Consider the following 23,658-nt stretch of genomic DNA (forward strand, 5'->3'; position numbering starts at 1 on the left):
CATGACGAAGTGGTTCTTAGGGTCACAGAGACCAAATTCCTTGGTGTTATCATCTCTCGTGATCTTAAATGGGGGAAAAACGTGGATGTTGTTATAAGAAAAGCACAACAGAGGATGTTCTTCCTGCGTCAGCTGAAAAGATATGGTTTGTCTAAGAATCTTCTGATCTTATTCTTTAATGCTGTCATCAGATCTGTGATTTGTTCCTCTCTGATAGTCTGGTATGGGGGAGCCACTGCGCATGACAAACTCCGCTTACAAACGACTTTCAGAACAGCAGAGAGAATTATAGGTTCCCCCCTGCCTAAAATCCAGGATCTTTATGATAAGAGTATTCGATCCCACGCATTGAAAATTTCATCCGATCCCTCTCACCCGGGACACTCCTCATTCCAACTACTCCCTTCAGGACGTCGCTTCAGAGTCCCCAAATGCAGCACCAGCCGCCATATGAACAGCTTCTATCCACTTTGTTCAAAAATTAAATCGTCATGTGTAGACTATATACTGTATCTGTCTTGTTAGATGTTACTTGTTGTATCTGTTGTTATATATTATGTTGCCTCTTTGCCACAAAGAATTCCTTGTATATATGTAATATGTACTTGGCGATAATAAATTTGATTGATTGATTATCTCAGGGCTATGCTCTCTTCCTGACTTATTATCTCAGAGCTATGTTATATTTCTGAATAATTTTCTCAAGGATATGCTATATTCCTAACTTATTATCTCAGGGCTATACTATATTCTTAAGAAAATACAAAGCTGCTCTCTGGATTGTTTAGAATAGTAAATCTAGAAATTTAAATAGTTGGGATGTGCTGGGATGTGCTGGTCAGTTTTTCTGTTTGTATGCTATGTTCCTGACTTATTATCTCAGTGCTATGCTATAATTCTGACCTTTTATTTATGCCCTTTTGATGACAGGTGTCATATATTCTTGATATTTTAGCATCATCTCCATGTTGATCCCAGTGACAAGCCGTGTGCGGGTGAAGAGAAGCGGGATAAGCCCTTTGCACATAGCAGCAGAGCGCAATAATGATGACATATTGGAGGAGCTCATCAATGCCGGCTACGATGTTAACTTCACCCTCTCCTTTGACCGCGCCCGACTGTACGAGGACCGACGCAGCACCGTCATCTACTTCTCAGTCATGAATAACAATATTCATGCAACTAAGTTGCTGCTAGAAGCGGGAGCCAACCCAAATATCGATATCATCAATCCGCTGCTGATCTCCATAAGACATGGCTGCCTGACCACCATGAAGATGCTTCTGGACTACGGTGCAAATATAAACGCCTATATCTCCACCCACCCAACCTCCTTCCCGGCCACCATCATGTTCTCCATGAAGTATCTCAGCCTGCTGAAGTATATCATGGACTTAGGGTGCGATGCAGAGTCCTGCTTCACCTGTGAATACGGAAATGGGCCTCATCCTCCAGTACAAGATCAAAGACAACAGGAAAATACACCCCAAAACCCTAAACAACCCAAAATTATCCAGGTACAGCCAAGTGTTATATCACAAAAATATAATATTGCCCCCTATGTACAATAATATAACACTATAATACTGCTCCTATGTACAAGAATATAACTACTATAATACTGCTCCTATGTACAAGAATATAACTACTATAATACTGCTCCTATGTACAAGAATATAACTACTATAATACTGCTCCTATGTACAAGAATATAACTACTATAATACTGCTCCTATGTACAAGAATATAACTACTATAATACTGCTCCTATGTACAAGAATATAACTACTATAATACTGCTCCTATGTACAAGAATATAACTACTATAATACTGAGAAAAAATAAGTCCAGCGCTGTAAGTCCATAAAATCCATTTTCTTTTATTCCATCACTTGCAGTAGGATAAAAGCAATCACGTCATAGTCCAGAACATTAAAATCAAACACGTTTCAACACAAAACCGTGCGTCTTAATCATTGACACTAAACTTTTTTTTTACTATAATACTGCTCCTATGTACAAGAATATAACTACTATAATACTGCTCCAATGTACAAGAATATAGCTACTATAATACTGCTTCTATGTACAAGAATATAACTACTATAATACTGCTCATATGTACAAGAATATAATTACTATAATACTGACCCCCTATGTACAAGAATATAACTACTATAATACCGCCCCTATGTACAAGAATATAGCTACCATAATATTGCTCCTATGTACAATAATATAACTACTATAATACTGCCCCTATATACAAGAATATAACTTCTATAATACTGCCCCTATATGCAAGAATATAACTACTATAATACCACCCTTATGTACAAGAATATAACTACTATAATACTGCTGCTATGTACAAGAATATAACTACTATAATAATACATACATGTACAAGAATATAACTACTATAATACTGCTCCTATATACAAGAATATAACTACTATAATACTGCCCCATGTACAAGAATATAACCACTATAATACTGTTCCTTATGTACAAGAATATGACAACTATAATGCCGCCCCTATGTACAAGAATATACAGTGCCTTGCGAAAGTATTTGGCCCCCTGGAACTTTTCTCCTTCGCCTCATTGGGGGACACAGATACTGTGGGTGTATGCTTCTGCCGCCAGGAGGCTGACACTAAGTGGAAAAAAAAAGGTTAGCTCCTCCTCCGCCGTATACACCCTCGCCCCTATTGCGGGCGGAAATCAGTTTTTTGCTTATTGTCCATGGAGGCACACGTCTGGTTTTTTTCTCCAGACATTTTTCATCTTTTTCCATGAAGATGTGACAGGGGCAACGGATCCTATTGAAAGGGTCTGATTTCCCCAAATCAACAACGGGCGAGCACGTGAGAGTGTCGCCTCCACGTATCCTCTCCCGTGTCGTGGGACACAATGCCGGACTTAGCCCTGACCACCCCTAGTTATTGAAATCATAGGCTGTACAGAGGCACAAGACTAGTCCGTGCGGCCCCCACTGCTCCACTAATGCTTAGACTGCAGTGCTGCAAGGTGGCGGACGGTCCCTCTCCTCACCCCCTGAAGGGGTTAGATGGAGTTAGGGTGCCTGCACCGTCCTATTTTATCAAGACCCTTTCACATACCTGCGCTCAGGCTGAAGAGGATCATCGGTGAGGAGAGCGTCTGGGAGGGCTCCTGCGAAGATCTCAGGGCTGGAGCCCCCAGCCGGCGGAAGCCACCGGCCATGCAAGGCTGAGAGTGGCTGGACCCGTCAGGTGGCGCAGCGCAGTTAGTGGCGCCATGTTTTTTTGTGTACTGCGACACCCCTTTCCCCCCCCCCCCGTCGGGTAGGGGAAAAATTGAGGCCGCGACTGCAGCCGGAGCTAGGCTGCGGCCGGAAGTCCCGCCCCTGGAGCTGCGCGTCACTTCCGGAGCCCAGCACTGGGCGGCGGCGAAGAAATTTAGGCCCTGGCTGCGGAGCGCGGCTAGGCCGCAGAACGGAAGCACCGCCCCTAGAGCAGTTTTACATGCTGGTTCACTCCCACAGCTGGTGGCGCGCGATTTGAAGGAAGCAGCCAGGATGGAGGGCGCAGGACTGGGGTAAGTGCTGCCTGAGAGGCCACGCTACAGGGAAACGAGGTGCTACCTCCTCCCCACATCCCCAGCAGCGGACAGATACAGCATGTCCGAAAAGGCAAAGACGCACACATTCTTTTACGCTGCATGCATCTCTTGTTGGGCTGCGTTTCCGCGGGTGCAGAGCAAGCGATTATGCGAAGCCTGCGAATCCGAACGCGCCCAGGAGCCCTCCCCTGCGACCGTGACCAAAGTGTCAAATCCCCCGGAGTGGGCCCGATCACTGTCACAGTCCATGGCGTCGCTTACGAGAGCAATAGAGTCCCTTTAAGCCCCAGATAGGGGCAGGGAAAATGGCTCGCCGGTCTTAGAGGGAACCTCCACCTCACAAAAGCCTCCAACCTGCAGGGGCCGCTCTCATTCCAGGCAGACCCGGAGGAAACGAATCCACACGGTGTCGCTCAGTCCATCCGGTGCCTTGGCATCCGTAAGCTCTGCTTCTTGCTTCCCATCACCAGTGGTTGATAGCGAGCAGACCTCAGATTGCGACTCAGGTGAGCCCCTTGACCTGGACACTCCAGGGTCACGTGAAACAGTGGACAGCCTCATAGAAGCCGTCAATCAGACCCTGGGGATTGAGGATGATCCCGCAGCGGCTACGGGGCATAAAGTGGTATTTAATCGAGTGAAGCGCCTGCACAGAGTTTTTTCCTCTCACCCAGAGTTTGAGGACATAGTGCAGCGGCACAGAGAACGTCCAGACAGGCATTTCTCAGGTCAAAAGGCACTCAAAACAAGTTATCCGTTTGCTCCTGACCTCCATAAAAGATGGATGGAATCCCCAATGGTGGATCCTCCGGTTTCGCGCCTAGCCACTAAGACCCTGCTATCCGTCCCGAGTGGTTCCTCGAATAAGGATCCCACGGATCGCCTTTTAGAGAGCTTAGCTCGCTCAGTATATGAGGTTTCAGGGTTAGCACTCGCTCCCTCGTTCGCAGCAACTTGGGTAGCCAAGGCTATGATATCATGGTCAGAAACATTAAACAAGGTCGCGCAGGAGCTACCTGCAGAGATTTCGGAGGTCCCAGAGCAGATGGCGATGGCCGGAGACTATGTAATCAATGCGTCTTTGGATGTGGCCAATTGCTCGGCACTTGCTGCCGCTAATAGGGGAGAAAACAAGGGGAACTGCTACCTTGGATCTAATCCTTATAAACAGGGAGGAAATGGTTGAGGAGGTAAAAGTGGCTGGGACCCTAGGAGGTAGCGACCATGCCATTTTAGAATTTTGGATAACTAGAGGAGGAAGACCTGTGAAGACTCAGACGTCAAGGTTAGATTTCAGAAAGGCAGATTTTAAGGGATTCAGAAAGAGAATTGGAGGGATCCAATGGCTGGATATCCTTAAGGACAAAAATGTCCAGGAAGGATGGGAAATCTTGAAAAATGAAATTCTCACAGCACAATTGTTAACAATTCCGAAAAGAGGGAAGAATAGGAAGCATTTAAGGAAACCAGGATGGATGAACACAGAACTTACACATGCTAAACTTACACATGCACATGCTAAAAAGGAAGAAAAAAAGTTTATAAAATGGAAAGAGGGAGGCATATCTAAAGAAGAATATAATGCTGTCTGCAGAACCTGCAGGGCCCAAATCAGATTATCTAAAGCTGAAAATGAATGGAGGCTTGCAAGAGATGTCAAAAGCAATAATAAAGGATTTTGAGGATATGTCAAAAGTAAAAGAAAAGTCAAAGATGCTATAGGATTTTTAGAGGATGAAAATGATGAAATGGTAAGGCAGGATGTTGAGAAGGCCGAACTTTTAAATTCCTATTTTGCATCTGTTTTCTCTCAGAAAGGAAATGTAACATCAACTGTTCTTCACTGTCCTATTAAGGGAATAGAAGAATCCAGGATATCTATAAACAGAAAGATAGTGAGGAAACACTTAGCTAACCTAAATGAATTCAAGTCTCCAGGTCCAGATGAATTACACCCCAGAGTACTGAAGGAGATAGCAGAAGAAATTTTTGAACCCCTCTCCATAATCTTTGAAAATTCTTGGAGAACAGGAGAAGTCCCAGAAGACTGGAGAAGAGCAAATGTTGTTCCTATCTTCAAAAAGGGGAAGAAGGTGGACCCAGGCAACTATAGGCCGGTGAGTCTGACTTCTATACCAGGAATGATCTTTGAACAAATTATTAAACAACATGTATGTCAGTACCTGGACAAGAATGAAGTGATTAAACAGAGTCAGCATGGGTTTGTAACTAATAAGTCATGTTAGACTAACTTAATTTCCTTCTATGATGGAATCACTGATTGGGTGGATCAAGGAAATGCTGTAGATATAGTATATCTTGACTTCAGCAAAGCATTTGACAAAGTATCTCATACAATCCTTATTGAAAAAATGACTAAGTATGGAATGGACAAGGCAACTGTTAGGTGGATTCATAACTGGCTTAGTGATCGGACCCAAAGAGTGGTCGTAAATGGCTGCACATCCAGTTGGAAGAATGTCTCAAGTGGGGTACCACAGGGCTCTGTCCTGGGCCCTGTATTGTTCAACATCTTTATCAATGATTTAGATGAAGGAATTGAGGGTAAACTGATTAAATTTGCTGATGACACAAAGCTAGGAGGGATAGCTAATGCTAGAGAAGAGAGAGAGAGGATTCAAAAAGATATAAATAAACTGGAGAAGTGGGCAGCAACTAACAGAATGGTTTTTAACAGGGAAAAATGCAAAGTACTACATCTGGGCAATAAAAATGAAAAAAGCATATACAGAATGGGAGGAATAGGGCTAAGCAACAGCACATGTGAAAAAGACTTGGGTATACTAATAGATCACAGACTGAATATGAGTCAACAGTGTGATGCAGCAGCAAAAAAGGCAAATGCAATTCTAGGATGTATTAACAGAAGCATACAGTCTAGATCACGTGAAGTCATTATTTCCCTCTACTCCTCTTTGGTCAGACCTCATCTGGAATATTGTGTCCAGTTTTGGGCACCACATTTTAAAAAAGACATCAACAAACTGGAGCAAGTTCAGAAATGAGCGACCAGAATGGTGACTGGTCTGCAAACCCTGTCTTATGAGGAAAGGTTGCAGGATTTGGGAATGTTTAGTTTGCAAAAGAGAAGACTGAGAGGAGACTTAATAGCTGTCTACAAATATCTAAAGGGCTGTCACATTGTAGAAGGATCAACTTTATTCTCATTTGCACAAGGAAAGACTAGAAGCAATGGGATGAAACTGAATGGGAGGAGACACAGATTAGATATTAGAAAAAACTTTTTGACAGTTAGAGTGATCAATGAGTGGAACAAGCTGCCACGAGAAGTGGTGAGTTCTCCTTCAATGGAAGTCTTCAAACAGAGGCTGGACAGACATCTGACTGGGATGATTTAGCGAATCCTGCTTTGAGCAGGGGGTTGGACCAGATGGCCCAGGAGGTCCCTTCCAACTCTACGATTCTGTGATTCTATAATGCAATTTCGATCAGAAAAGCCCTATGGTTAAGGACATGGCGAGCTGATTCTTCTTCTAAGAAGTCCTTGACTTCCCTGCCTTATCAGTGCGGCCGCCTATTTGGGGAGAAGTTGGGGGGAGAAGATCAACTTATCTCTGACTCCACAGGAGGGAAGAGTGGGTTTCTCCCTCAACAAAGGGTCAAACCCCTTTTTCGTCACCCGTTTCAGGCACGTTTTCGGGCCTTTCGCAACACCGGGTGGACTACAGCGGCCAATTCCGCCGCCTCAGGCCGCCCCAACCAGGATAGGGAGCGGCAGGTCTAATATAGAGCCAACCCATTGGGGAGATTGCGTACTCAGCAGCCCCGATCAAGGGAATCCAGATCCCAAAGATCGTCGGCCAAATGACTCGAGGCCTTTACCAGACGATACCGGCAAGGTGGGCGGCCGCCTACTCCGGTTTTTCCACGTCTGGGCCAATGTCGCTCACGACACATGGGTCAAGGAATTGGTGGCCTCAGGTTACAAAATAGAATTTGTCAGATACCCGCCATGATGGTTTTTTCTTTCCCGGCTTCCCAGAGTGGATGCCCAGGCAAGGGCTCTATTGGGAGCCATCAAATCGCTCCAGCAGAACGGAGTCATTGTTCCAGTGCCGGAACACGAAAAAAATCAAAGATTTTATTCCAATCTTTTTGTGGTCCCAAAAAGGACGGGTCGGTCAGGCCTGTTTTGGGCCTGAAGCTTCTGAACAAATTCATCAGGATCAGACATTTCTGGATGGAGTCTCTCCGGTCAGACATATCTGCCATGGAGCAGGGAGAATACTTGGCCTCAATAGATATCCAGGATGCATATCTGCATATTCCTATTTTTCCTCCTCATCAGAGGTTTCTACCCTTCACCATCAGCAATCTACATTTTCAGTTCATAGCACTACCCTTCGGGCTAGCCACGGCTCCCAGAGTGTTCACAAAGGTTATGGCAGTTGTCATGGCCATACTGCATTCTCGAGGCATATTCGTCTTGCCTTATCTGACCTCTTGGTCAAAGGCCCTTCAATGCGGGCATGCAAGGAAAATGTCAACATCACGCTAGATACTCTTGCTCGCTTAGGGTGGTTGGTCAATGCGAAGAAGTCATCCCTTGTGCCAGCTCAAAAGATCTCCTTTCTAGGAATGATTCTCGACACTCGCCGAGGGTTGGTAATTCTCCCTCAGGAAAAGGTGCTAGCGCTCTGGCAGGGAGTCCAGACACTTCGGCAACCAGTCCCTCATACCATCCGATCCGGGATCAGGAGTCTAGGGAAAATGGTGGCAGGAATGGAAGCGGTACCGTTCTCCCAGTTCCATTTTCACCCCCTGCAGCACGCCCTTTTGTCAGCTTGGGACAAGAATCCCTTCACGCTCGATTGGCAGTGCGGACTGTCCGTTCAAGTCAGGCAGTCGCTCGGATGGTGGTTAACCAGCTCCTCTCTGATTCAGGGGAAACCTTTCCATACTCAGGCCTCGGCGGATGCGAGCCTGGGTAGAAGGATTCTCCAAGCAGCGGTGGCGCACCTGTAAACAAGAGGTGCATGTAGCTTGGAACGGTGAGTCAATCTCCCACCCAGGGACTGCTTTAGGACGTCCCACACTATCTGTGTCCCCCAATGAGGCGAAGGAGAAACATGGATTTTTGTGATAACTCACCGTAAAATTCTTTTCTCCGAGTCGCTCATTGGGGGACACAGCACCCACCCTATTAGCCAGTTAGCTCTTGTTTAGTTTAAATTTATATGCATTTACTAATTTAATATAAGGGTGGTGTTTCAGACATGTTGTACCTGTATTAAGGCTGATTTTGTTGTCCTACTGCTTTGGCACCAAACTGATTTCTGCCCGCAATAGGGGCGAGGGTGTATACGGCGGAGGAGGAGCTAACCTTTTTTTCACTTAGTGTCAGCCTCCTAGTGGCAGAAGCATACACCCTCAGTATCTGTGTCCCCCAATGAGCATCTCGGAGAAAAGGATTTTACGGTGTGTTATCACAAAAATCCATGTTTCAACCTTTACCCACATATCATGCTTCAAACTTAAAGATACCAAATGTAAACTTTGGTGAAGAATCAACAACAAGTGGAACACAATTGTGAACTTGAACACAATTTATTGGTTATTTTACATTTTTGTGGAAAGTCAAAAACTAAAAAAAGTGGGGCGTGCAATATTATTCGGCCCCTTTAACTTAATACTTTGTTGCACCACCTTTTGCTGCGATTACACCTGTAAGTCGCTTGTGGTATGTCTCTATTCGTTTTGTACATCGAGAGACTGAAATTCTTGCCCATTCTTCCTTGGCAAACAGCTCGAGCTCTGTGAGGTTTGATGGAGATCGTTTGTGAACAGAGTTTTCAGCTTTTTCCACAGATTCTCGGTTGGATTCAGTTCTGGACTTTGACTTGGCCATTCTAACACTTGGATATGTTTATTTGTGAACCATTCCATTGTAGATTTTGCTTTATGTTTGGGATCATTGTCTTGTTGGAAGACAAATCTCCGTCCCAGTCTCAGGTCTTTTGCAGACTCCAACAGGTTTTCTTCAAGAATGGTCCTGTATTTGGCTCCATCCATCTTCCTATCAATTTTAACCATCTTCCCTGTCCCTGCTGAAGAAAAGCATCCCCAAACCATGATGCTGCCACCACCATGTTTGACAGTGGGGATGGTGTGTTCAGGGTGATGAGCTGTGTTTCCTTTATGCCAAACATATCGTTTGCCATTGTTGCCAAAAAGTTCGATTTTGGTTTCATCTGACCAGAGCACCTTCTTCCACATGTTTGGTGTGTCTCCCAGGTGGCTTGTTGAAAACTTTAAATGACACTTTTTATGGATATCTTTGAGAAATGGCTTTCTTCTTGCCACTCTTCCATAAAGGCCAGATTTGTGCAGTGTACAACTGATTGTTGTTCTATGGACAGACTGTCCCACCTCAGCTGTAGATCTTTGCAGTCCATCCAGAGTGATCATGGGCCTCTTGGCTGCATCTCTGATCAGTGTTCTCCTTGTTTGAGATGAAAGTTTAGAGGGACAGCCAGGTCTTGGTAGATTTGCAGTGGTATGATACTCCTTCCATTTCAATTCCCAGTGCTCCTTGGGATGTTTAAAGTTTTGGAAATCATTTTGTATCCAAATCCGGCTTTAAACTTCTCCACAACAGTATCACGGACCTGCCTGTTGTGTTCCTTGGTCTTCATGATGCTCTCTGTGCTTCAAACACAATCCTGAGACTATCACAGAGCAGGTGCATTTATAGAGAGACTTGATTACACACAGGTGGATTATATTTATCATCATTAGTCATTCAGGACAACATTGGATCATTCAGAGATCCACAATGAACTTCTGGAGTGAATTTGCTGCACTGACAGTAAAGGGGCCAAATAGTATTGCACGCCCCACTCTTCAATTTTTGACTTTCCACAAATCTGCCCTGATGAAGTGAGCAAGCAGGCTCAGGAAACGCGTTGGCTGAATAAAGAACCCTTTACTCTACCAGAAGCAAGCGCAGTCCTTATTGCACTTCCACGTCATTTCTGCAATTCTGTCCTAGGACCCTGTGCAGACTTGCTGCTGCTTCTTAAGCGTTCATGGGTGTTGTGACTTCCTCACAACCCCAATAGGTGAGCACCTTCCTTACTGTTCCACAATTTTAATTGTTTTATACGGATTTCACACAGTGGATGCGCCCTGTATCTCTCCTTTTATCTCACAAAAATTTAAAATAACCAATAAATTTCGTTCAACTTCACAATTGTGCTCCACTTGTTGATTCTTCACCAAAAATTTACATTTGGTATCTTTATGTTTTGAAGTATGATATGTGGGAAAAGGTTGAAAAGTTCCAGGGGGCCAAATACTTTCGCAAGGCACTGTAACTAATATAACACTGCTCCTATGTTCAAGAATATTAGTATAATACTGCCCCTATGTACAAGAATATAACTACTATAATACTGCCTCTTATGCACATGAATATAGCTACTATAATACTGCTCCTATGTACAAGAATATAACTACTATAATATAGCCCTCTATGTACAAGAATGTAACTACTATAATACTGCTCCTATGTACAAGAATATAACTACTATAATACTGCTCCTATGTACAAGAATATAACTACTATAATACTGCCCCTATGTACAAGAATATAACTACTATAATACTGCCCCTATGCACAAGAATATAACTACTAAAATACTGCCCCTATGTACAAGAATATAACTACTATAATACTGCTCCTATGTACAAGAATATAACTACTATAATACTGCTCCTATGTACAAGAATATAACTACTATAATACTGCTCCTATGTACAAGAATATAACTACTATAATACTGCCCCTATGCACAAGAATATAACTACTATAATACTGCCCCTATGTACAAGAATATAACTACTATAATACTGCCCCTACGTGCAAGAATATAACTACTATAATACTGCTTCTATGTACAAGAATATAACTACTATAATACTGCTCCTATGTACAAGAATATAACCACTATAATACTGCTCCTGTATACAAGAATATAACTACTATAATTCTGCCCCCTATGTACAAGAATATAACTACTATAATTCTGCCCCCTATGTACAAGAATATAACTACTATAATACTGCTCCTATGTACAAGAATATAACTACTATAATACTGCTCCTATGTACAAGAATATAACTAATACTGCTCCTATGTACAAGAATATAACTACTATAATACTGCCCCTATGCACAACAATATAACTACTATAATACTGCCCCTATGTACAAGAATATAAGTACTATAATACTGCCCCATGTACAAGAATATAACTACTATAATACTGCCCCTATGTACAAGAATATAACTACTATAATACTGCCCCTATGTGCAAGAATATAACTACTATAATACTGCTCTTATGTACAAGAATATAAATACTATAATACTGCTCCTATGTACAAAAATATAACCACTATAATACTGCTCCTGTATACAAGAATATAACTACTATAATACTGCTCCTATGTACAAGAATATAACTACTATAATACTGCCCCTATGCACAAGAATATAACTACTATAATACTGCCCCTATGTACAAGAATATAACTACTATAATACTGCTTCTATGTACAAGAATATAACTACTATAATACTGCTTCTATGTACAAGAATATAACTACTATAATACTGCTCCTGTATACAAGAATATAACTACTATAATACTGCTTCTATGTACAAGAATATAACTACTATAATACTGCTCCTATGTACAAGAATATAACCACTATAATACTGCTCCTGTATACAAGAATAACTACTATAATTCTGCCCCTATGTACAAGAATATAACTACTATAATACTGCTCCTATGTACAAGAATATAACTACTATAATACTGCTCCTATGTACAAGAATATAACTACTATAATACTGCTCCTATGTACAAGAATATAACTACTATAATACTGCCCCTATGCACAAGAATATAACTACTATAATACTGCCCCTATGTACAAGAATATAACTACTATAATACTGCTCCTATGTACAAGAATATAACCACTATAATACTGCTCCTGTATACAAGAATATAACTACTATAATTCTGCCCCCTATGTACAAGAATACAGTCATATGTTAAAGTTTGGGCACCCCTATTATTGTTAACCTTTTTTCTTTATAACAATTTTGGTTTTTGCAACAGCTATTTCAGTTTCATATATCTAATAACTGATGGACTCAGTCATATTTCTGGATTCAAATGAGGTTTATTGTACTAACAGAAAATGTGCAATCTGCATTTAAACAAAATTTGACCGGTGAAAAAGTATGGGCACCTCAACATAAAAGTGACATTAATATTTCGTAGATCCTCCTTTTGCAAAAATAACAGCCTCTAGTCGCTTCCTGTAGCTATTAATGAGTTCCTGGATCCTGAATGAAGGTATTTGTGACCATTCCTGTTTACAAAACAATTCCAGTTCAGTTAAGTTTGATGGTCGCCGAGCATGGACAGCCCGCTTCAAATCATCCCACAGATGTTCAATGATATTCAGGTCTGGGGACTGGGATGGCCATTCCAGAACATTGTAATTGTTCCTCTGCATGAATGCCTGAGTAGATTTGGAGCGGTGTTTTGGATCTTTGTCTTGCTGAAATATCCATCCCTTGTGTAACTTCAACTTCGTCACTGATTCTTGCACATTATTGTCAAGAATCTGCTGATACTGAGTTGAATACATGCGACCCTCAACTTTAACAAGATTCCCGGTGCCGGCATTGGCCACACAGCCCCAAAGCATGATGGAACCTCCACCAAATTTTACTGTGGGTAGCAAGTGTTTTTCTTGGAATGCTGTGTTTTTTAGCCTCCATGCATAACGCCTTTTTGTATGACCAAACAACTCAATCTTTGTTTCATCAGTCCACAGGACCTTTTCCAAAATGTAACTGGCTTGTCCAAATGTGCTTTTGCATACCTCAGGCGACTCTGTTTGTGGCGTGCTTGCAGAAACGGCTTCTTTCGCATCACTCTCCCATACAGCTTCTCCTTGTGCAAAGTGCGCTGTATTGTTGACCGATGCACAGTGACACCATCTGCAGCAAGATGATGCTGCAGCTCTTTGGAGGTGGTCTGTGGATTGTCCTTGACTGTTCTGACCATTCTTCTTCTCTGCCTTTCTGATATTTTTCTTGGCCTGCCACTTCTGGGCTTAACAAGAACTGCACCTGTGTTCTTCCATTTCCTTACTATGTTCCTCACAGTGGAAACTGACAGGTTAAATCTCTGAGACAACTTTTTGTATCCTTCCCCTGAAATGCTATGTTGAATAATCTTTGTTTTCAGATCATGTGAGAGTTGTTTTGAGGATCCCATGATGCCACTCTTCATAAGAGAATCAAATAGGAGAATCAAATAGGAGAACTACTTGCAAGTGGCCACCTTAAATACCTTTTCTCGTGATTTGATACACCTGGCTATGAAGTTCAAAGCTCAATGAGGCTACAAAACCAATTTAGTGCTTCAGGAAGTCAGTAAAAAGTAGTTAGGAGTGTTCAAATCAAGAAAATGATAAGGGTACCCATACTTTTGCACCTGTCAAATTTTGTTTAAATGCAGATTGCACATTTTCTGTTAGCACAATAAACCTCATTTGAATCCAGAAATATAACTGAGTCCATCAGTTACTAGATATATGAAACTGAAATAGCTGTTGCAAAAACCAAAATTGTTATAAAGAAAAAAGGTTAACATTAATAGGGGTACCCAAACTTTAACATATGACTGTATAACTACTATAATTCTGCCCCTATGTACAAGAATATAACTACTATAATACTGCTCCTATGTACAAGAATATAACTACTATAATACTGCCCCTATGTACAAGAATATAACTACTATAATACTGCCCCTATGTGTAAGAATATAACTACTATAATACTGCTCCTATGTACAAGAATACAACTACTATAGTACTGCCCCCTATGTACAAGAATATAACTCCTATAATACTGCTCCCTATGTACAAGAATATAACTACCATAATACTCCCCCTATATACAAGAATATAACTACTATAATACTGCCCCCTATGTACAAGAATATAACTACTATAATACTGCCCCTATGTACAAGAATATAACTACTATAATACTGCTCCTATGTACAAGAATATAACTGCTATAATACTGTTTCCTTTGTACAAGAATATAACTACTATAATACTGCCCCTTTGTACAAGAATATAACTCCTATACTACTGCACCTATGTACAAGAATATAACTACTATAATACTGCTCCTATATACAAGAATATAACTACTATAATACTGCTCCTATGTACAAGAATATAACTACTATAATACTGCCCCTATGTACAAGAATATAACTACTATAATACTGCTATGTACAAGAATATAACTACTATAATACTGCTCCTATATACAAGAATATAACTAATACTGCACCAATGTACAAGAATATAACTACTATAATACTGCTCCTATGTACAAGAATATAACTGCTATAATACTGTTTCCTTTGTACAAGAATATAACTACTATAATACTGCCCCTTTGTACAAGAATATAACTCCTATACTACTGCACCTATGTACAAGAATATAACTACTATAATACTGCTCCTATATACAAGAATATAACTACTATAATACTGCTCCTATGTACAAGAATATAACTACTATAATACTGCCCCTATGTACAAGAATATAACTACTATAATACTGCTATGTACAAGAATATAACTACTATAATACTGCTCCTATATACAAGAATATAACTACTATAATACTGCACCAATGTACAAGAATATAACTACTATAATACTGCTCCCTATGTACAAGAATATAAGTACTATAATACTGCTCCTATGTACAGGAATATAACTACTATAATACTGCTCCTATGTACAAGAATATAACTGCTATAATACTGTTTCCTTTGTACAAGAATATAACTACTATAATACTGCCCCTTTGTACAAGAATATAACTCCTATACTACTGCACCTATGTACAGGAATATAACTACTATAATACTGCTCCTATGTACAAGAATATAACTCCTATAATACTGCTCTCTATGTACAAGAATATAACTACTATAATACTGCTCCTATGTACAAGAATATAACTACTATAATACTGCTCCTATGTACAAGAATATAACTACTATAATACTGCTCCTATGTACAAGAATATAACTACTATAATACTGCCCCTATGTACAAGAATATAACTACTATAATACTGCTCCTATGTACAAGAATATAACTACTATAATACTGCCCCTATGTACAAGAATATAACTACTATAATACTGCTCCCTATGTACAAGAATATAACTACTATAATACTGCTCCTATGTACAAGAATATAACTACTATAATACTGCTCCTATGTACAAGAATATAACTACTATAATACTGCTCCTATGTACAAGAATATAACTACTATAATACTGCTCCTATGTACAAGAATATAACTACTATAATACTGCCCCTATGTACAAGAATATAACTACTATAATACTGCTCCTATGTACAAGAATATAACTACTATAATACTGCCCCTATGTACAAGAATATAACTACTATAATACTGCTCCCTATGTACAAGAATATAACTACTATAATACTGCTCCTATGTACAAGAATATAACTACTATAATACTGCTCCTATGTACAAGAATATAACTACTATAATACTGCCTCTAGTTTCATAGCTGTCATATTGTCAATAATTTTTTTGTTTCCCCAGTTTTGCGAGATGGTTTCCACCCCAGAGTTAAGTCGCTGGGCCGGTCCCATTATCGACGTCCTCCTGGATTATGTGGGGAACGTGCGGCTCTGTTCCCGATTACAGGAGCACCTTGACAGCTACTCTGGTTGGGATTGTATTAAGGAAAAAGCAGGTACCTTATATCCATCATACATCAGCAGACTCCAGTGGGAGTAGTAGTCCTCTATATCTGCTTCTTCCATGCCTGTTCAGTGTTCATCTGTACAAACTTGAATCCTTGGTAATGATGAGCATTGTCCCTGGTGGGCAGGGTGCTGGCACTGATGGAAACCGGAGGCCTTTGGTGGAGGATTTAGTGACTTTTTTTTTTTACAGATCACTTTTGATCAATTTTGAAAACTTGTCTTTTTGTTCCGTTCTGTAGAACCCCCGAGACCTCTGACCCACCTGTGCCGCATAAAGGTGCGGAGTGCTGTGAAGAAAAACCGCCTGAAAATGTTGGACATGTTGCCTCTTCCCCCTAGACTCATCCGGTACTTGAGTCATGGCGCCTCTGATTGTTAGCTGCGGAACAAGGGTCTGCGCTGAAACACTGAGGACATGAGGAGCAAGAAGATGGAGTCTACTGCATTCAGGTCCTTGTGCCGAGCGCCTCCCTAGGGCGCCATGCTCCGATCACAATGCTCCTCGGAGAATCAACAAGCAAGCTACAAAAAGACCATGGAAGCGTAAAGTCAGTGAGCACAGGACAGGTGTGATCACGTAAGTGTCTCTTAATGTGGACCCTGCCTCTGGTGCGCTGCCTGTGGACCCCACCCACAAAACTGCTGCAATGTGAGGGCTGCGCGGTCACTTTACAAACAAAGCACTGCTGGATCTGTTATGCTCACATTGTATTTAGTCATTTTGCATGGAATGAAATTTCACATTTTGGTTTTTCTAGCCATTTTTAGATTCTTAAAACGAAAAAAGTGGTTTGGTATCATGTTAGCCAGTAGAAAAAAAATATATAAAGTGTTCTCAGTGAGAGAAACAAAATAGGAATCTTGTGGGTATGATACCTTTTAATGGCTAACAAATAATAGTGAATGATGTTACAAAGCAAGCTTTCGGGACTGCTTACGTCCCTTCATCAGGCTGATATGACAAAATATTTGAAGAAACCTTATTTACCAGCATTTGCTTTAAACTGTACATAAATAAGGTTTCTTCAAATATTTTGTCATATCAGCCTGATGAAGGGACATAAGCAGTCCCGAAAGCTTGCTTGGTAACATCATTCACTATTATTTGTTAGCCATTAAAAGGTATCATACCCTCAAGTCTCCTATTTTGTTTCTCTCACTGAGAGCACTATATATATTGGATTCTTAGGGTGTGTGCACACGCTGCGGATTCTGCTGCGGTTCAGTTTTTGCTGCGGTGTACAGTACCATGATTCCCTATGGGAATAAAAAACCGCTGTGTAGACGGTGCAGATTTCTCCGCGCCGTTTTCCTGCGGTTTTGAAACCGCAGAATATTGACATGTCAATTCTTTCTGCGGATTCCGCTGCGGTTTGCCATCTCCTCCATTGTGGAGATGAAAAACCGCAGGGCAAAACCGCAGAGCAATCTGCAGGTAAAACCGCAGGTCTTTTGACCTGCAGATTTACCTGCGGATTTCACAAAATCCGCGCGGCCAAATCCGCACCCCATTCCGCAGCGTGTGCACGTAGCCTTAAAGGGACAGAAAACCAATTTTCTGCACACTTGCTGTACAGATAAATCTGTTGCTCACTGGTATCAGCCATTTCAGTCCAGAAATGCATTTGCTGTTTGTTTTTTCAATGGGATGTGTGAAAGGAACTGGAGGAACCTCCACGGATGATCATGACTTTGTGGCACACAGGTGCGTGATGTTAGCAGCACTCTGGCCCTTTAAATGCAGATATGTCATTAGTATGGTGTCAGGTGTGTGTTACAATAACATTTATTGTATTCAGCATCCTTTATACAGATTATATCACTGCATTGAAAAGGTACGATGACATATGGAAGTTGGGGAGTAGAGGGTTAATGATTTAGATTAATAATTTATTATGAGTTGTTACTGCCCTCTAGTGGTGGCTGCAGAGAACCTCTCACCCTTGGTCTCAGATGAGACTGATCTTCCCACCAATCCTCTAATGCGGATGGTGGGATCAAAAGTTCCCAGATGTTCTAAAAATTAACATCTTAATCTTACAATAAAAAATAATAAATAATAACATCCTCATTTATATGAAAATGTTAGAATTATCCCATGTACGGAGCAAGTGGCTGGAGCGCACATGTCTTTCAGGGGCCGGAGTCACAAAGCTGCAGCTTTACTCTTTGACCTCACAATTTATTTAATCTGCAACTGATTAGAGTCAGGACACCAGCCGCATTATCCAAAAATGCCATAGGGGGAGGACGGCACGGCCAAAGGGACAACACGGTGGCTCATACCTGTGGGAAGAGGGCACTGAACTGATTCTCTTTTCTTGTTACATGATTTAACCTGCAACCACCACTAGAGGGAGCTAAAATTGAATATAGTGCTGTTAGCTCCCCCTAGTGGTGACTTTAAGAGGACAGAATCTTATCATTCTATGATTGTACAGCAGGGCAGGGAATCATCTTATCTGCAAATATGCATATTTATACTGTCCTTCGGGGGCCGTACAAATCGCATACTAACTCCTGACGCTGGCACTGGTGTCAGGACTTAATCTTTCATTGCACGCTCCTCAGCGATCTGTAGTGAACACTGTGTACCCTGCTCACAGAGAAAGAAGGACTAAATGGCCGCCGTCAAAATACAGCAGCCGTCCCAAGCACTGTGGTCCCCGGGAATCTGCCCGTGGGCCGGATAAAAGGTCATCAAGGGCTGTAAACGCCCTGCAGGCTTAAGGTTTCCCAACCCTGGTGTAGAGGCAAGCGGAGGATTTGGAGCTGTGTGGGAAAAACCAAGATAGGTAACAAAATAAAAAGTAATAATTTGTCAGAAGACTCACTGGAGCCCAATGATTTCTTTGTGCACCCCAATTATGTACCGCCATATGCAGATGCGGATAGGGACAGTATAACAATTGTTATATTCTCACCCACCTGAGGGCAGTTTAGCAATAGCTATGTTAATCTCCAGTTGGGGGCAGTCTTGTAGTTATGTTCCATCTAGTAAAGTGTAGTAGTATAGATTTATTCTCACCCACCAGAGGGCAGTATAATAATAGTTATATTCTCACCCACCAGAGGGCAGTATAATAATAGTTATATTCTCACCCACCAGAGGGCAGTATAATAATAGTTATATTCTCACCCACCAGAGGGCAGTATAACAATAGTTGTATTCTCACCCACCAGAGGGCGGTATAGCAGTAGTTACATTCTCTTCCAGCAGTGGGCGGTATAACAATAGTTATATTCTCACCCACCAGAGGGCAGTATAGCAATAGTTATATCTTCACCAATGGAGGGCAGTATAACAATCATAGAATAGAATCATAGTTATATTCTCCCCACTAGAGGGGTTGTATAGCAGTAGCTATATTCTCACCCACCAGTGGCCAGTATAACAGTAGTTATATTCTAACCCACCTCAGGGCGGTATAGCAATAGTTATAGTCTCACCCACCAGAGGGCGGTATAACAACAGTTATATTCTTCACAGTAGTTATATTCTCACCCACCAGAGGGCGGTAAACCAATAGTTACATTCTCATCCAGCAGTTGGCGGTGTAACAATAGTTCTATTCTCACCCACCAGCGTGCAGTATTTATTTTATTGATTTATTTTACTCATTTATATAGCGCCATTAATTCCACAGCACTTTACCAACATTATTGGCATAATAATTATTCAATATTTTCACCCAACAGTGGGAGGGATAACAATAGTTATATTCTCACCTACCAGAGAGCAGTATAACAATAGTTATGTTCTCATCCACCAGAGGGCAGTATAACAATAGATATGTTAATCTCCACTTGTGGACAGTATTGTAGTTATATTCTCCCCACTAGAGGGTAGTATAACAATAGGTATATTCTCACCCACTAGAGGGCGGTATAGCAATAGTTATATTCTGTCCACCAGAGGGCAGTATAACAATAGATATGTTAATCTCCACTTGTGGACAGTATTGTAGTTATATTCTCCCCACTAGAGGGTAGTATAACAATAGGTATATTCTCACCCACTAGAGGGCGGTATAGCAATAGTTATATTCTGTCCACCAGAGGGCAGTATAACAATAGTTATATTCTCACCCACCAGTGGGCGGAATAACAATACTTTTATGAAAGATTTTTTTCTGGTCTCAGGTCTTTTACCTCTTACTCTGCCCCCAAGTCCTTTATCAGGTCAAATCCAAAAAGTTTTGCTGCCAATTCCAAGGTACTATCACTGCATATTAAACTGCTGCCACCATGTGGCTGTAGAGGTATTGTACCGCATAAATATGAAATCGATACACTGTGGTTTTATTATTGCGGCCTGCTTCATTGTGTGCGGCCAATGTTACACTTCCTCTGTTGCTTTTTGATTGTATTTGATGTTTGTACTTGCATATTTGTGCGTGTGTTTTTTTTTTTTTTTTGGTTTGCAATGAGTAAAATGATCTAAAATTGGCCGGGATTGAATGAGTTAAAATATTTCTAACATAAAATGTGCAATTCACTAGTGTTTTTTTCACAAGCACCTTCTTATTTCTGTGTGAGATGATTTGGGATTTGTATAATTTGTTTCTTTTTTTACCAGTTTTGTTTTTTGTACTTTTCTGTTTGTTTACAAATCTGATTTGCAATAAATGTTTGTGATGTTCCCGCGTTGTGCAGATTGGTCACGTGACCCCGGCGATCCATGGGAAACCATCAGAAAATATGTCAAGGGTAAACGGCAGCGCATCAAAGTCAGATAAAGTTTCCGATCTGCTTTGAGTTAATTACCACGTCCTTAATCCGCCCAGCGAGACCCCGGAGAGCAGAATCAAAGGAGGATTACGGCTCCACAGAACAGGAAAAGGGGAGATTTAGCTCCACCTCAACCCCTCAAAAGGGGCTTGGGTCGAATTGGGTCAGTTCTGAGCATTATCTGCTCCCATGTTCTTTTCTTCTGTTGCTCAGATGTTTGTACAGAGACTTGGGAAATAAAGCAACATAAATTCTGGGTGGAGTTTCTCATAATCCATCTTAAAGGAGTTCTCCGCCATTCCTGTCATGACCCCATAATTCTGCAGAATGTGATAAATCTGCATTGTGCTTGTTCCTCTGTTATTGCTCCTAAACAGTTAGTAGCTTGGTCCCCGCACAGTCGGACATTGACCAGTTACTTCTAAGTGAAGACGTATCTCCTGTGACAATTAGAAGGGAAATTGAATAAGAAAATTGCCTCTTCAGAGAGAAAGAGGACTTGAACTCTATAGCGCCACCTGTTGGTAGTAGCAATCCTACAAGTCACAATCGACCCTTTAACGAGTCTTGCAATATGACTTAGGATTAAAGCCAAAGGGAAATTGGTCACTTTTGAGAAGAAGCAGCAGAGGAACGGCACAATGAGATGTTAGATCTGTCGCTGCAATGGACCGAGTGTCCTTATTCAAGGTTATGGAGATGTTTGAATCCTTATGTTATTTAGGGAGATAATCTTCCAGCAGGGATGTCTGCAGAGGAAAAATAAGGGTCTAGAGGGGTGTGGAGAATGAAAGAGGAGTCAGGAGGCTGAAGAAGGACAGAGGAATGACGAGGAGAGGACAAAGAGGTCAAGAAGAAAAACCAAGTGTATATAGGGGTCTAAGCATAGCGTCAGAAGGGTCTGGAAGAATGAAGACACGTCTTTTAATGAAGGACCGCTGTCTAATGGGGTCAGGAGGAGTGGACACATGTGTCTGTAAGAGTGTACCGAAGTGTCTAGAGGGGTCAGGAGGAGTGGACAGATGTCTGTTAGAGGGTACAGAAGGGTCTACAGGGGTCAGGAGGAGTGGACAGATGTGTCTGTAAGAGGGTACAAGAAGGATCAAGACGGGTCTGGAGGAAAGGACAAGTGTCAAATGTAACAAAGATGGATAGGGACTTACAAGAAGGGACAGTGGTTTGAAATAGGGGACAAATGTCTAGAAGGGTCTAAAGGGGAGAATTGAGATGTCTAGATGAGGGGACAGGTGTTTAGTCGGGTCTTGGAAGGGTAATGGAAGAGGATACACATTTCTAAATGGGTCTGGATGGAATATACAGGGGTCTGGAAAAGGGGATGGGTATCTAGAGGGGTTTGAGGAAGGGAATGGTGTATGTAAGAGGAAACCAAGGGATTAAGAAGAGGAAGCATGTGGTGAATTCTAGGGAGAAGACCAATGTCTAAATGGGTCTGGAGGAGGGGGAGAGTGTCTGAAGGGGTCTCTAAAAGCCTGGGAGAATGTCTTGAGGCCAGGGCAGAGGAGTATGGAAATGGTTACATCTGGTAAAGATGATAGAGGGGTCTAGAGGATGGTGATCGGAGGGGTCTAAAGGAGTCGTCAGGCAGCCTAGAGGGGTAGAAATGAGGGGATAGAGGATCTGAAGGAGAGAATAGGGGTCTGGAAGAGGGGACAGATATCTAGAAACGTCAGTAGGAGGTCAAGGGTCTAGGAGGGCTTGGAGAAGGGACAGATGAATCTGGACGAGGGTGCAGGTGTTGTGAGAAGAGGGCAGAAAGATGTAGAGGAGACTTGAGAAGAAGGTGTCCAGAGGGGTTTGGAGAAGTAGAAAGCGGTCTGAAGGAGATGAGGACAATAATGTTGGTGGATGAAAAGCGTCCACTCAATGGGTCAGCCCAAATACCAAAAAAACTCTTAAAAATGTTTGAACCTCTTAAAACATAATGAACCGTTGAAGACGCTTCGTTTCTTCCAATGCAGATTTCAGTAAAGGTTACGCGTAAGTGTACGTTCACACACCGTCTTTATCAGGTGGATTTGGGGCGTCCAAAAGAATGAACCTGTGCAATTCTGTGTAAAAACACCTCGCTGTTCTTTTGTCCAGGCTTGGGAGCATTTATTAACCGCTTCATGTTCCCAAAAAAAAACAATTGGATAAAAGACGTGACCTTGCCATTCTTCAGGCTTCATCAGCTTGGAAGATGCTCCGTACTCCGCTCCAATATAAATCAATGGGAAGACTAGGTTTAGGCTTCTTTTTTTAACTTTGTGTCAGCGTTTTTGCTTGAAAAACGTTAGCGCTTATTTCATTGTTGAATGAATCAAAAAACGTCTGGAACACAACAGTAAAAAAATTGTGCCCTGATAGCTCTGCAAAAAATGCTGAAAAAGTGCCTGCGATC

At 41.6% G+C, this 23,658-nt stretch overlaps 2 protein-coding genes across 5 annotated transcripts in view; one reads left to right on the top strand and one right to left on the bottom strand.

Moving 5' to 3' along the window:
- Window positions 1-16,770, bottom strand: part of CCDC197 (coiled-coil domain containing 197) — a 91,647-nt gene extending 74,877 nt beyond the window's left edge. The window contains exon 1 of the mRNA XM_073578097.1: window positions 16,518-16,770. Within this exon, the coding sequence (XP_073434198.1) occupies window positions 16,518-16,531 (14 nt within the window). The 5' untranslated portion in view covers window positions 16,532-16,770. The remainder of the gene's footprint in view (window positions 1-16,517) is intronic.
- The window catches only part of ASB2 (ankyrin repeat and SOCS box containing 2), a 92,091-nt gene extending 75,186 nt beyond the window's left edge, over window positions 1-16,905 (top strand). For all 4 annotated transcript variants that reach the window (XM_073578093.1, XM_073578092.1, XM_073578094.1 and 1 more), the window contains 3 exons: window positions 956-1,517; window positions 16,360-16,513; window positions 16,766-16,905. In XM_073578093.1, coding sequence (XP_073434194.1) covers window positions 956-1,517; window positions 16,360-16,513; window positions 16,766-16,905 — 856 coding nt within the window. The remainder of the gene's footprint in view (window positions 1-955; window positions 1,518-16,359; window positions 16,514-16,765) is intronic.
- Window positions 16,906-23,658: the final 6,753 nt, after the last annotated feature.

Source organism: Dendrobates tinctorius, unplaced genomic scaffold (assembly GCF_039654945.1).
Source record: "Dendrobates tinctorius isolate UK_male_01 unplaced genomic scaffold, ASM3965494v1 ptg000058l, whole genome shotgun sequence".
NCBI classification, from domain to species: domain Eukaryota; kingdom Metazoa; phylum Chordata; class Amphibia; order Anura; family Dendrobatidae; genus Dendrobates; species Dendrobates tinctorius.